The sequence below is a fragment of the Neolamprologus brichardi genome, chromosome 2, assembly GCF_056152115.1.
Source record: "Neolamprologus brichardi isolate AB-2024 chromosome 2, ASM5615211v1, whole genome shotgun sequence".
NCBI lineage: Eukaryota > Metazoa > Chordata > Actinopteri > Cichliformes > Cichlidae > Neolamprologus > Neolamprologus brichardi.
Window position 1 is genome coordinate 12,149,649 of NC_142105.1, and position 15,422 is coordinate 12,165,070.

Genomic DNA, 15,422 nt, shown 5'->3' on the forward strand with positions numbered 1-15,422 from the left:
CCAAATCCAAAGCTGCACGTGCAGCGGCAAGTCGTTCATCAGCACACGGCAAATGTCAACCAAAATTGTTGCATTTGCATAATCCTGATGTGGTTTAACTCACCTATGTTAATGTAATCTGCTGAGACCAGGACTGGTGTGATAGTTGTAATTAAAAGTTCCCTCTTTAATAATGTAAATCATCATGTTCATGTTTTAACAGTGGTCTTCTGTCTGCAGGGTTCTCAGCATTTATGGTCACATGAATGTCAGCGCTGCAGGCCAGATGCCAGCGATGGCGGAGCTCGGCGGTGAGAGGTGAGAGTTAATCAACTTTTACGGAGAATAATCACACCATGTGTGATTACACACTTCCTGATAATGGTCACGCTGATTAATACACAACACAAAATCCACCTTTTAGCTGTTAGCTCAGTCAGACTCAGTGATGAGAGCTTTGACTGTTCGTAGATGCTGACGCTGCATGGATGCATCAGAGACGTGACATGACGCTGCTTTTTTATAGTATGAATCAAAACGTTTTCTTCATTTTTGTCAGGCAGCTTGCCAAATGTGAGTTTGGATGTGTCATCTTACTCCTGTACAGGAAACTGTGGCTCTGCAGCCTTTCAGGTTCATACAACACAGAACTAAACAGCATCACTGACAACAGATATGAAACAGCAAGAAAAGAGGGTGCAGAGGCCAGTTACAAAGTGGCTTGCAGATTTGCATATATGCAGACGTGCAGGCAGGCTGTGTTGTGTGGATGTGTATCAGCTGAGCTGCAGTGGTGAGCTTCACTCTGCGACCTGAATGAATTCACTAATGTTCACATGAAACACTGTGAAACATAACCGACTGCCCAAACGCTTCATAATTAATCTCATTCCAACAGACGCTTCAGTCCTGTAAGTCACGCTGAGTGTGAAGTGCTCATGGTTTCACCCACACGCTGGTGTCCATTATGTTATGTATAAGCAATATTCAAATGTATTTTGACAGCTCTGGTTTCCTCTTCAGGGACATCCTCATCTTCAGATATTTGGTTTAGCTGAGGAATCATCAGCTAGCCGGGGGTTCTCGCTGCCTCTGTAGTTGTCTTTACCTCCGGCTTGTGGGTTTGATTAAAACACTGATCCTGCTGAAAGTGCTGGCTGGTCTGTTTTTGCTGTGCTGGGATGCAAAGAAAGTCATTTTTCTGTTCTTGGTTAACAACTTTTAGCCTGGAGGATGAGAGACGGATGAGACTTTGTTCAGAAATCATCAGTGGGAAGGCTTCCTTTTCTTTGCCTCACAGATCCACAGACACAATTCTCAGAGAAGCCAGAGACAGGGAGCGTCAGTCTGGAGCTGGAGCACAGAACCAAGTGAAAGCTGAGGTTTTTACATCTCTACATTAAATATTTCCTCTTTGCTGTGGGCGTTTCTGTGAGAAAACATCATTGATGGTGTGATTATTCAGTGTGATCTCCACTCTGTGTGAGGCAGCACTCTGTCATCCCTCAGCACCTCTAACTGCACTAAGCTTCTGCTTCTTGCTCCATATTAGTCATAAGGTTTCTAATAATGAGGTCAGTGCATGGATGGTTATCCCACTCAGCTTATCTCACTTTATTAAACACATAAGCTCCACCCACCCCAAAGGTCAGCTGATCAGAAGAAGGTTAAAGAGACCCGCTGATCGCGCCTCGTGTTGTTTTCACGTTCAGATATTTCCTGTGTGTCAACAGTGAATCTGAATCTGAAACTGAAACTACGAATGCTGAACCCAAAGAAGAACTGTGACACAAACAGCAACACCATAAAATATAAAATGTGGATCCAACATTAACGTTTCCTTTCAGCTTCATGGAAAAAGAGAGTTCATTACTAAACCAGGCACACACAGGATTTGATTCCTTCAGGACGTTTGAGTCAGAATTAAAATGATGTACGTGAAGCAGGAGGTCGCGGTACAGTAGTTACTCAGGTTCAGCTATGAGGTAGTACTACATGACCTCGTTGTGTGCTGTGCTGTTATGGATGGGGTCCGTGTCATGTGATGACTGCCTCCAGCAGCGTTTGGAGAGGCCCACGCTGCACTTGACATACATGAGATCATGTATGTGGCTCTTTGACTTCCTGTCTCCAACTTATAGAATGATGGGAGCTCTGAGGCTTAAGGTGGAATCAGGTTTGTGGTCTGATCTCCTCTCCAGCCTTGGCTTTGAGTCTTTATCCATCATCCTAGAGATGCATGCTCAGTCGCAGATGCAGGAAACATGCGAGAAAATCTTTCTGTGCACAGTTTCCTGTTGGAGCTGCTGCTGTGGGGCAGACATCTGTCTCTGCGCGGCACTCAGTTTGTGTCTCACAGTTTTTATCATACAGATGCCAAATGGGGTCCACTTACCTGGGGGAGACTGAAATTTGACTCTGTACAGCTCGGCTTCAACTTAGATTAATGTGGTAATGATGTGATAATAAATACTTATTTCCCCCACTGTGTGCTGTGGGCATGTAACACATTCATAAAACTCACCAGTCTCAGGTCGGTTATTGTTTACAACTTCTGAGTGGGAGAAAGTGTTCAGTGTACATTTGAGTGTAGTAGGAGTATAAGAAGTACTTTGGCGATCAGACTCAGATGATGAGGTCATCAGAGAGTGGAGATGGAAGTAGGAGGTGAGGACTGAAGTCCTGGAGTGTAGATGCTGTGGGTGGAGCACACATTGCTGATGTAGAGCTGGAGGATGAAGGGACTAACACCTGAACGGTGTAGTAATAGATTACAGTAAATGATCGAGCAGGGTGCAGAGGGGAATTACCTTGGAGAGGATGGGAAGAGGAAGAGGAACCAGGAATGTGAAAAACTTCATACAGATAAACATCATCATCATCATCATCATCTTCCTCAGCATCAGCAGCAGCTTCACTCTTATACATCTGGTCATATGTTGTGTGCTATAACACATGTTGTGTGTTTGGAGCTTTTCAGGTGGTTTTGATTGGAGGACATGGGTTAAGACTGCAAAGTGTATGAGATGACCCAGTTTCACACATTTGTAGTGTAATAACGTTGTGTATGTTTGTGCAGGTGGTCTCGCAAAGTTATACAAAACTGCAGAGAGCAGCGCTTTTTTCATGGTACGGTTTAAAATTCAGAACTAGCATGCTAAAGCTAACACAACAAGCACATGAGAATCCCTCTGAACAGAGAGGAGACACAGCAGGACTGTCCTGGCTTAAAGAAGAGTGTGCGTGTGTGTAAAGGTCCAGCACACAAAAATGAGCATTCCTCACAATCACACTTCCACTGGTGACAATTTATAACACACATTCATTTAAGCTACAAGCACTGAAGTCATATGGATGTTCAGTGATTGGTTGATATTTGGTTAGAACAATATCTGAGTACCCTGGACAGTCACTGAGGAGGCGTCCTGGTCAGATGCTGAGCAACAACGACTTTCTCCTTATGTTGAGGAGGAGGAGCAGGTGTACTCCTCCTCCTCCTCACCCTCTCTCTGAGTGCAGACACCTTCAGAGAAATTCATTTCTGCTGCTCGTGGCCATCGGTGAGGGTGTGACTGTAGACTGAGCAGTAAATAACTAGCTCAGTTCTGTCGTCCCCACAGCGAGCTGCAGACTCGTGTTTCCCCGGGAACGGGAAGCACCTACACTCCTCTTCATCCCGGCTGGTGTCTCTGCCATTTTCTGGCTTGAGTCTTGGAGATTCTCAGTCTTGTTCCCGCCACTTCACTCAAACTGCCCTTCAACATTGTTATTCATCATCTTTTCATTGCTTATGAATGTGTACTGTATGTGAGTGGTTGTTATAGTGGGGCCTTTTCACAGTGACAGCCTGAGCTGTGTGATTTGGGATCATGTTTTGTGCTGCCGGTTGTTACTGCAGAGAGTCGTGCACGCTGAGCTGAGGCTGATCATGTGACCCAGCTGTTACTGTTTGGTTTTAAACACTGACACACACACAGGCAGCAGTGTGTGTGTGCAATACAGCTGTTGTAACAGCTGGATATGGACTCAGCCTCAGTGCCAGCAGCTCCACCCTCAAACTGGAGCTGCGTGTTTTTCTCCACTCGTTCATTTGTTCACTTAAGTTTAAATTTACGTTCCACGTGTCAGGGCGTGACACTGCGCCGGAGCTCTTTGCCGTTAGACTTTGTAAAGTAGCTCAGTGTAGGTCAGTGCTGAGCGATCCGAAACAATGATAATAATATTGATAATAAACTGTGTTTCAGTTTTTTACACACACTAACGAAGTGTACAGAATCTGTTTTGTTCTTTATATTTCTTGCACAGTAGTCAGGTAAAGTACACACAATTTTATTGTGCATGTACAATGACAATAAAGGGCAATTCAATTCAATTTTATTCTATTCTATGCTATGCTATGCTATGCTGTTCTATGTTATGCTGTGCTATAATCCGTGAATGCAGACACGTCCAAGAAGGTTAAATATTTAACTTTGCCTCCGTGAAATGACATGAGGAAGCTGAGATGTGCAGATTTTCAGCTGTTGGACTAAGCGTTGTTTCGCTCTCCTGAGTTGAAGTTAGTGAGGGTGGTCTGTGCCTGTGCAGCCACCCTGTAAAAAACAGAAATGATCCTATTGGTCGTCAAAGCTCGACTTTATTGATATTTATTGATTTATACTGAGGTGTGAGAGGCTTCAAGGAGTTCATCGAATGTCGATGCTTAGGACTGAGTTCTAGAAATGGACACCAAAGTTTCTCAGCTTCTGCTGTGGGTTCACAGTTATGAAGCTTATCTGAGGTTTATTTGTATAATTCAGTCAAGCTGTGTGCATTTCATGTTGTAAGTCACAGACGGCCGGGCCATAACTCAGACTGTGATAAGAAAAGATAAAGTGTTCATGGAGTCCACAAAGATGTGTGTCAGAGCTCTCCTCAGCTTACATCCTGCAGTGCAGTCACTACTTTCAGCAGCAGGAGTCATCCTGGAGAGTCGGACTCGAATATCAGTGAGCTTCTCTTCCCTCTCGTCGAATGAGCTACTGCCTCTTCCCGCATCACCTCAGGTGTCCTGTGACAGATCCTGTTTTCTGCATGACTGCTTCCAACAGGAGCCTCAAGCTCTAGAAGGCCCAACCCGAAGCCTCAGGTCGCCTCCGCCCGGTCCGTCCGTACAGCACATTTGTCAGCGCACTTCGCTCCTTCCTTTAGTTCAAATGTTTCAGAGGCGAAAGATAAAGAGCACAAAGTCATTGTTCTCTAAATCCCACACCGCCGTCTTCTCCTTTTCTCCTTTTCCTGTTAAGAAGATATTTTTCTAGTTGTGGGTTCCTCTAAGGACAGACGAGAGATAAATTGCAGTCAACAGTATTTATTCTTGCACACCAGGAAAAATTAAACACAAAGCCGTGCGTCCTGCTGCTGCCTGGCTGGCACAACTTTAACAAACACTATCAGGGCGAGCAGACGTGCCACACTCTTCTTCTGCTACAAATTCCAGCACAGCGCTGCAGATAAAGAGCGCAGGAGAGAAATGAGCTAACACGAAACCGAGGAACTGCTGGCGCTGTGACGCAGCTGAGCTCCAGCCGAGCCCACCGAGTACGTTTTTATCAGGAACACCAGGAATTCTTGTCGTAGTATGAAAAGTAAAAGCTCGTGCCTGACAATGCAGGGACTTTGAGATGCAGAAAATCTCTGACAGTGTCAAAAGACTGTAAACTAAAGCAGTGGCATTAGTATTTCAGGAATAATGATCCGATCAGAGCGCTGGCAGGTCAGCACACACAACGACACACACGGCTGCTGCCGGGGGTTACACAGATATAGAAAACAGTAAGAAAACCCAGATGTAAGTCCAACATTTAGCCTGAATTTTGACTCATGACATACTGCATGTTTGCCAGGCGTGCTAGCATCAGAAATCCATTCAGCATCCCTCGGCTTCTCCTCCGAGGCATCATTTTGGCACATTGATTGTTCGCTGTCACTCTGGCAGCAGCTGACGGCACAGTCTCAGTGTATTTGACTGTTTTTCTATCCATCCGTTCAGACTGCACGTGGTGGCTGTGCTGCACAGTCAGGACTTGGCAGGCGACGCACTGCACCGTCACTTTTCACAGACTAAATAATTCATTCAGCAACTGCTTATGTAATCTCAATAAGAAACCCTCCATTCATATAAAAGGTACCTGCTGATGCATGAAAGCTGAGCACGCACACACAGCGATGCTGTCAATATCTGCAGTGATGGGATCTGTGAAGCAGCTGAATCTCTCTTCCTTCCCACGGAGATGAGTCTGAGCCAGAGCGCTTCATCGTTCTCTTCCCGTTCGTGCCCGGCCAGGTGATTATCCCGTCAGGATCCTTTTTCACCATTTTTTGTTAGAGTTGTTGACCACTGATGACTCCATGTGATATACTTGGGGGTGCTGGCAGGAACTCTGAGGCCTGCAGATCTATTTTGTATTTTAGTTCTGTATTCTTCATCAAAGATGCCTCACAGTCATGAATCTTATTTTCTAACAAAAACCGAGCAGTAAATCCTCTGGGCTCAGTAAAACCTCCGCTGTACCCGACCAGCACCGAAGGTAACGAGCTGCTGCTGCTGAAGCTGATCGTTTTCCTATCAGCGGTTTTCTTTATGTGACCAAAGCTGCTCCGTGTTTTTCTCTCATTTCTTTGTGTTTAGCTTCATACAAATTTATGTGACTCCAGTCTCTCAGCGTTGTAGCTTTCAGCAGGCAGTAATATGTATACACAGTTATAACCAGAGGTTCCATCAACTCATCGTGGACCTGGGTGGGTGTTCCCAGGGTGGAGTGATGGTGCTGCACACATCTTTAATGACTTTAAAAATTGTGTTTATTTAGGATTTAATCCACACAGGGTCAAACATAGACATACACCCATACACCGCTCTGCAGTGACTTTAAGGCCTGTTAACTTCTTGATAATGAGCATGACTGAGTCCAGCTGGTAGTTTCTCTTTGCAGCTCGTTGGCCTGCTCGAGGAATCTGAGGAACTCTCAGAAGGAGAACTGCAGATTTGCACAAGTTGGGAAGGAAATTGTTTCCACACAGCTGCAGATTCAAGATCAGCAGTTCAAATAAACGAGTTACTCTGATGTGCTGGAAGAGGAGCCACACTGTGACATGATGAGGTCGGTATCAGGCACAGTTTAAAGTCAGAGCTGTGAAACATGAGTGCACGCTTTCCTGCCGTCATGACTCATATGGCTTCTTTTTTTAAAACCTGACAGGAAGCTCCTCCTTTTGCCTGATGTTGTATGTAACGCTATAACGGCCTTATTTAACAAGAATTTTACCTCCACGCTTCTCTATACGCCTGGAATCAGAGTGAGGTGGAGTAACTGAATCTAGCACAGCGCAGCGTGCAGCGACCGAGCCTGCAGTCTGTCCTGATGCACATTCAGCTGAAACCTGGTTTAGGTTTTCAGTTTGCAGCAACATCCTGTGATATGAGTAAAAAGAGAGACCTGTGATCTCAGAAACAGGACACCTGCTCCTTCATTACATGAACAGAGTGAAACTGGAGACGGCGTCCAGAATTTATTTAAAACCACATTCTCTGTTATCACATCAGAGCGCTGATGCCATCGTTTATTCACCCGCTCGACGGCTAATGGCGCCCTTTGGTTTGAAACATGCTGCTTGTAGCATCTGCTATCCGTCCTCACAAACTTTATTCACACTCTGCCATACCTGCACTGCCCGCCACGCTGCATTAAAGCTGTGCACAGGTCTGTGTGCTGCTCCTGTATGTTTCACACATTCATCACTGTTTCTATATGTGAATGTGTTCACACTTTACAAACACGTCGAGAAAGTACAAAGGTCTGACAGTCAGAGAAAAGTTCTTTACACTTATAAATCCAACATCACTCCTAATACTACTGCTAATAATAATACTCTTCCTCCTCCTCCTCCTACTACTACTACTATTACTGCTACTCCTAATAATACCAATCATTTAGTTTTTGTAGGAAAAGTTGAGTTTAGTTAAATCTTGATAAACACGATCTTGTTTTCCATTACAAACTGTTGACTGTGTCCCACAACTGTGAAACATCTGGATTTTTGTCTCCTGTCTCCCATCTGACAGATCCCCTGCTCCGTGTCCGTGTCTTGCACTCTTTTATTCACATCAGCTTTGATGTTCAAGTTTTTCTCTCCTTTTAAAATATTTATTATCCGTGATTTCATCCCCAATGTCTTTCTGATTTGGAAAGTTAAGTTTCTTCAGTCTGAATTTCATGACAGTCTTCCAACATCGTCACTGCTCTCTGCCCTTCACCTGAACATAAACCTGTTTCCTCATTTAGAGAAATGCAGGTGTGATGGTGTGTGGACGGCAAGCACGAGCCCGCTTGTTTGCGATCAGTCATGTCCCGAATCTGATGATGATTTTGCATAAAGTGTAAGAACATTTAGTGGATGAGACTCATTCTCTTTAGATAAAAGACAAAAAAAAATGAAATGTGTGACGACTCCCACAGCTGGAAAGAAGACCAGTGGCTTCCTGCTGTTACACCTGCAGTGTTTTCATAACTGCTTCTTCTTCTCTAGTTCATTTTAAAGTTTGCCTTCAAAGCGATCGGCTCCCCTTATCTCCTCTTGTGATTGTGATTTTAGAAGGCTGATGTCAACTCGCACAGAAAACTTTATAAAGTTTGGCTTTTGTGGGTTTTTTAGTGAATATGTGTGAGAGGCACACTTACGATGTGCTTCCTGACCAGAAATAAAAGATTGTCTGATTTGGTGGGTTTTTTATGATTTATTAATGTCTGAATGTGTTTTCATTCCCTCCTTCTGAAAGCTTTTTGTGCTCAGTGTGTGCCAGTTTTTCAAAGTGACGAATTTGAAAGGCAAATAACGTGTCCTGTGGAAAGAACGGCTGTTTTGACCTCCAGTCAATTCTAATTGTTCAGCTTGATTTAATATTTGCTTAAGTGCTGCATAGTAACGAAGACAGCTGTCCTTCAGCTGCAGGACCATCTCGTCAGATCCATCTGGAGTGTCCTTTAGAGAGGACCTAAGTTCCTGTGGTGTCAAAGCAGCCATAGTTAATATTAGTTATGTGAGTGGTTCAGCGGGTGATTCCTTTCTTTGTCATTCATTCATTATAATATTCATCCTGTGGACATAAAGCAACAAAGGAGCCAAAATAATATTGGGGAACTTTGACTGCTTGTGAAACAAAACATTACACATAGATTCATAAACCTGTAGATATGCACATGCAGATATGAAGGGATTATCATTAACGAAGAAATCATTCAAGCCCTACAAGGAGGTCAGACTAGAGGTAATAATCCAACATGGTGTGTGTCTGTGTAGGAAAAAGCTGCCTGCCTTCATTGTGGTTTATTAATAATCACGAAGGCTGGACATGAGCACGTCAGGCTCTGATCCACCACAGCGGCACAGGTTTGCTGCTCGCTGCCATCTCTTTGGTATTTTGGTGTCTGTCAGCTCGACGGCGGCTGACTGGGCATGGAGGCTCGCAGAGAAGCTCCGCGATCTTGCTCCAACCAGATCGAGAAGTGGATGAAAAGGTTCTTTTAAGATGACAGTATGATATTGATTTATGTAGAATCTCAAAAGGCCAAAAAGGCTGTATTTGTAGCACGAGAACTTCTCAAATAAATGCATGAATTATGTTTTTATTCTTATGAAATCTCTGATTGATACTACAGTAACAGTACTGTAACAATACAGTAACAGTACTGCATTATCCCCTGGCTTTGTGGCATTGGGACCGTCTGTCCCACAGCTAAAGCTCGGACCAACCCGGACAAAGATCCAAGCTCAGCAGCACATCTCCACTAGAACGGCTGAAACAGGAAAGAATGGAGCTGCTGCAGTGAATAAATGCTAAATGGCCTGCATTTTGTATTGCGCTTTACTTAGTCCCTAAAGACACCAAAGCGCTTTACACTACATTCAGTCATGTGCATGAATAATTGTTGCAAAACTCAAAGAGCTGAAGCTACGCTGTGAAGAAGAGCGGACCAAAACTCCTGCACAGCGATGATAGAGACTGATGACGTCACACAGGAACCATCATTGTGAGTTACTGCTGCTGAAGGAGGATATCCAGCTGCTGGATCACGGGGTGGACAGTAGTTAAAGAGCTTTGGCAATGAGGACATTTGTGTCTCTGTCCACCTGTGCCACAAAGAATCTTTTCAAATCTATAGTCAGTCTAATGTTGGTGAATAAACCATTCACTGTACAATCCAGCTCCGTGCAATAACAAGACAAATATTCGGCCTCAACATGAGAGCAGAGTTTCTGCCTGAGGCAGCGACGGGTAAGCGTCAGCTCCCTCGACTCCATCAGAGGAACGAGAAGTTCACACTTTGGAGTGTGGCGTAGCAGCAGGGGTGTGTGCTCTCTGTAGGAGGTGTACCAGCTTTCATTGATTACTCTGGCAAAGCTTAGGTGGTGCACGCTGCAGGTCTCTGATGATGATGATGCATCAGGTCTCCAGAACGTCTCATTTGCAGCTCTCCAAATTTCAGCTATTTTCCCAGATCAAGACTTTGGGCATCAGCATTTACAAGAACACAAGACTAGAAAAACATGTCACACATGAGTCTGTCAGAACCCCATGCTCACTGGAGCATCGTCATTTCTGAGGAACAAATATTATCAGTCAGTATTTTATGACTTAAATGACTTAAATCCAAAAAATTCAGCAGACAGAGTTTAACATTTGGGGAATTCCAGCCATAATTTAAGAAAACAGCAAAGAAGTGTTTCATTGCTAAAGTTTGAACTACATCACAAATGCAAAGATGATTTTGTCTTTAAGCTTTGTGAGGTGACAGTTTTAGCACCATGTTGGCCGTGCATGAAACTAAATGCTTCAGTAATTATCATGTTACCAGCTCCTCATTAAAATAGCCACATGTGAATGTGCTGTAATGTGGATCACATCATTTCTTCTAAGTCAGGAAGACTCACTTTTCCCACAGTGTGAACAGTAAGGAGAAAATGAGGTCTGCTTCCTGCAGTCACAGTCGTCTGAAGAACTCAGATACGAGATAAAGATGCTGTTCTGTGCCCGAGTGAAACGGTGGAAGGAGCAGTTTCACATTAGTTTGACCCCAATTCTTTTGCGTGAGGTGAAGTCTGAAGGCCTCTCTGGACTGAGCCAATGAAAGGACACAGAATGATGGATTAATGTGGGTCAGTCACACTGAGGTGAGATGTGGACAGAGTCTGCAGCTGCCGCTCCAGTCCTGCTTCTCCTCCATCACCTCTATTTGTTCATTCTATTCTGGAGAATGTCCTGGGACTGCTGCTTTTTTTCTTTACTCTGTCTGCTTGTCTTTCTATTTATGTCTCCCCTTTATTAATCTTCTCAGTGACTCTGACAGTTTCTCTGGGCTCAGTGAATACTGTCTGGGAATCCCTTTGGCATTATCTGCACTCAATATCAGAACTTAAAAAGCATCAGCAGACATTAATCCCCAGGCAGGAGACTCCTCTACAACATAAAGCAACCTCCCAAAGTCCTGCAGTAAAAATGGATCAGCAGGAATTTGTTCCAGTAGCAGTGAATTTCATTCTGTTCTACTTCAGATGCTTCCTCTCTGAAACTGAAAGAATATAACACTGGAATCAGTCCAGCAAACACAATTTAATGCATATTTTTATGCTTCAGGTCTGTTTTCCTTTGTTAATGCATACACGCATGCATAACGTTCAGAATCAGAGAGACTTTATTAATCCCAGAGGGAAGTCGAGTAAGTTAAGTCATCGTCCTTGATGCATTTGAAAACTTTGTCAGACTGCTCATGTGGAGACTCCATGCTGACCACACTTGTAGTTTTCCTGCAGATGATGAGAGCTCCGCCTCCTTAGAACCGGAGCGTAAACAGCCACGTTGAGGTTGTTTGTTCGGATGGATGGGTGCAGAGGGGGGAGGCGACTTGCTGATGTGCAAAGCCGTCTATGTGAATATAGTCATGTGGTGTGTTTTGTATGTGAGCTCCCCTTCTGTGAATTATATTGTCTGAATTGTAGGTTTGCATTCCTTACCATGAAATCGATGTTTCTGTGACTCCAGGAGTTACTTATTTGGGAGATTGTCATGTTTCTCTGTGCAGGATGTTGATTAGCTCGGAGGTATTTGCCTTTTTGGATTTTGCTTAGATGGATGATTGGAGTTGCTGTTCTCTGTTCAGTCCAGAACAGAAAATGTAAATGACTCTATGAATGACCTTTTCAGGATGTTAATATGAATAATATGTTGAAGACGTGTGAAGCCTTTTTTAGTCCATGTGTAGTTTCTTTCTAATTGCCAGATGAGACTAAATTTGAAAAAGAGAGGAGTGTTTACGATTGAGTGAAATTTCCAGCAGGCTGTGAGAGCTGCTGCTGCTGCTGCTGCTGCATGTCATGATTCGAAGCAAAGACGCTGTTTGGTTGTTTGACTGGAACTGAAACTCTCACGTTATTTCAAGGTGTTTGTTCTGCATGCAGCCAGGTGCTATCTGATGGGTTAGCATCCATAGAGTCCATCTGAGCGTGTATTGAAGCTGATTGGTCAGAGCCTAACCAGTTGAGCTTGAGGTAGAGATGGATTGATTGTGATATTTGATGGCTGAGCATGTGATGTGTATGATAGGATGGGTGGTGGAAAGGTGAAAAAACCATAAAACAGGGAATTTAAAGTTCCATGAAGTGATGAAGGAGGTTCTGTAGAAACAATAACGTATCATCTGCATATCGACTGATCTAATATTATGTGTTTAATGTTCAAGTTAATTTGACTGCTGTTTAATTCTACTTATATTTGTCCACATCAACAAAACAAAACACAAGTTGTGGAGGGTTTTTTCTCTCTCTAAGTTTCTCATCTCCCTCATATCTTGGGTTTTGAGTATGACCCACAATATTCTCAGTATTGTGCCTGAATGCAAACCATGTAACAATGAACGAGCACAACAGCTGAACATGAAACAGCTGGAAAGTCAGCTGGGAGGTACGCTTTTACTTTATAAACTCATAAAACTGTCAAAAAATAGTAAAGGGTGGGAATATCAGTACACCCATAACTGCATTGGTAATGTCAGGTGCTTTCCTGGAGACAGAAACAAAGAAGCTTCCACCTTAATCTTCCTCAGTGAGTGTTTTGAACGTCTCCCCTCACATGTGCTTCAAAACAAGTAAAGACCTGAAAGTGTGTGTGTGTGTGTGTGTGTGTGTGTGTGTGTGTGTGTGTGCTGCATATTAATGACAAATTTCAACCCTTCTCTGCATGTTAGAAGAGAAGTTTATTTTTCATTACAAATAATAATTTTCATAAATAAGTCCTTAGAAAAGACATTTTGAAGTTTTGTGTAGTTACACAGTTGTGAATAATTGTTGTGCTTGCAGCATAAACTGACCGTGTTACTTGCCCAAGCTGTGACTCCCAATTAGACTTTTTATGATAAGTAAACAGTCAGTGACAGTCAGTCAGTTAGTTGTCAGAGGTAGTAAATAACTCGGAGCGCTGCAAACGTACCGCAAACTCTTTTGCTTCAGTGCAGGGAGCCAGAGTCATTAAAAGCTAGCACAGTATTGTTTTAGTAGATCATGCAGTATCTTTTCCTGATTTTCTGTTTCACCATCATGTCGGGACACATGCTCAACATTTAAGCGACACTCGGATACGATTCCACACCTTCTGTGACTTTAATCGCCAGGCTGGTCTGTGGGCATCTCTCTGCTGGTGGACCAAACAAAATCAGGCTCACGTACACTTGGTCAAAACATGTTGCCTGGCAACCTAACCCGGTGTTTGACTGCGGCTGTTGCCAGTTTGAATTTTGCCAGGAGCCTTCAGCAGATGGATGCAGTTTATTACTAAGAAAGTGTTATCGTCACTCTGTCAGTATGTAAATAAGATTCTTCAAGAATTCTGCCGCACGTATCATCACGCGGCACGCTGAGTACATTATACTGAGTCTGCTGTGTGTTCCTGTTATGAGAACTTGACTGTTGGCTGCTCACCATTAGAAGGGAATTTTTTTCAGTGTTGCATAATTTTATATTATATATGTGTGAGAACCTACACAAACCTCTGAGGCACCAAAATAAAACCTCTGGATATTTTTGTTTTTTTTTTATTTTTATACCAGAAGTCCGAATTTGAACCTTACCGTTACACCACGCCTCCAAGGTAAACACTTTATATGGTTTCCGAGATAGCTGGCAGGTCGGAGCAGCATGGAGAACTTCCTTTGTTTTTTTTTGTGGAAAATAAGTAGACATGAGAGCGCGAAGAACCACAGCTCCTCTGACAAGTCGGTGCCGACAACGATCACTTTCCCAGCCCGGACGGCTTTACCTCCAAAAATGGAGCTCACCTTTGTTTGTTTTCTCCATCCATGCGCTCCACTATCCCACTTCAAAAACCACGTTTTATGACTCCTAAAATGATGACAGCCCACATCTTACAGTCCACAAGGCCCTTGGTGATGTCACACCCTAAACTGAAATGGTGAACAGGGTTAACACTGAACCTGGTAAACATCAGCATGATGATGTGGGCATTATCATCGTGTACCGGTACATTACCATAAAGCCTCACTTTGTCCCAGAGTCTCCTTATGCCGTGTTTGGTGGAATAATTCATGGATTCAATCTGTCCCACGCTCCACTGTCTGAGGAGCCATTTATTCTCCTTTCAATCACATGGTCAGCTAAAGCTTTCAATCTAAAACTTTAGGACTTACACACTTCCTGTTCAGCGTCATTACAGCTGTCAGGCATACCTGTCAGGGCGTCCTCACCCCTTTACCCAGTCTGTGGGCGGAGACAAGGACGTGCGGTGGGTCACATGTGGTAACACCAGCTTAGACCTGGCCCTAGGTGCAAGCCATTTCCAGATACACCCCCCTTACAGGGCAAAGCTTGCAAGAAGAGGCCAATGAATGATTGATAATTGGGAGGAAACGGCCTACCAAACCAGCTGATGTAAAGTAGCTGAGCTCATATTTGATTGCCTGAAGCCTGTTTCCTCGCCTTTGGGATGCGTTTATATGGGAAGCTGCCAGAATCACGCCTTGCGCCTTCGGGAAATCGTTATGAGACAATTAGCCTGAAATGATTTGCAGGGCTTTTTATTCCACATTAGCACTGACGGCTCACTGATGGCTCATGCTGCTCTGTCACTAATTTGAGTTTGAATCACACGATGTTTGAATTAGTCAGTGACTCTTATTATGGTGGGGAGCTGATGCCTTAGTTCAGGACTGTGACTCAGTCTGAAATGGTCTCTGTGTTCTTACTTATTTAAAAGTGCATTTTGTAACACGTCACCTTTGGCGACCTACATTTGGTAGGTTTATCTTACTTGCAGCTGAAAGGAGGAAGTTATTTAGAGCTCAGTCTGGTTTGTTTCACTGTGCTGCTGACAGTGAAGTAAACTCACTGAGCAGTCT

At 43.7% G+C, this 15,422-nt stretch overlaps 1 protein-coding gene across 1 annotated transcript in view; it reads left to right on the forward strand.

Moving 5' to 3' along the window:
- The first annotated feature begins 232 nt into the window (after positions 1-232).
- Positions 233-15,422, forward strand: part of htr4 (5-hydroxytryptamine receptor 4) — a 106,709-nt gene continuing 91,519 nt past the window's right edge. Inside the window, exon 1 of the mRNA XM_006797645.3 lies at positions 233-297. Within this exon, the coding sequence (XP_006797708.2) occupies positions 242-297 (56 nt within the window). The 5' untranslated portion in view covers positions 233-241. The remainder of the gene's footprint in view (positions 298-15,422) is intronic.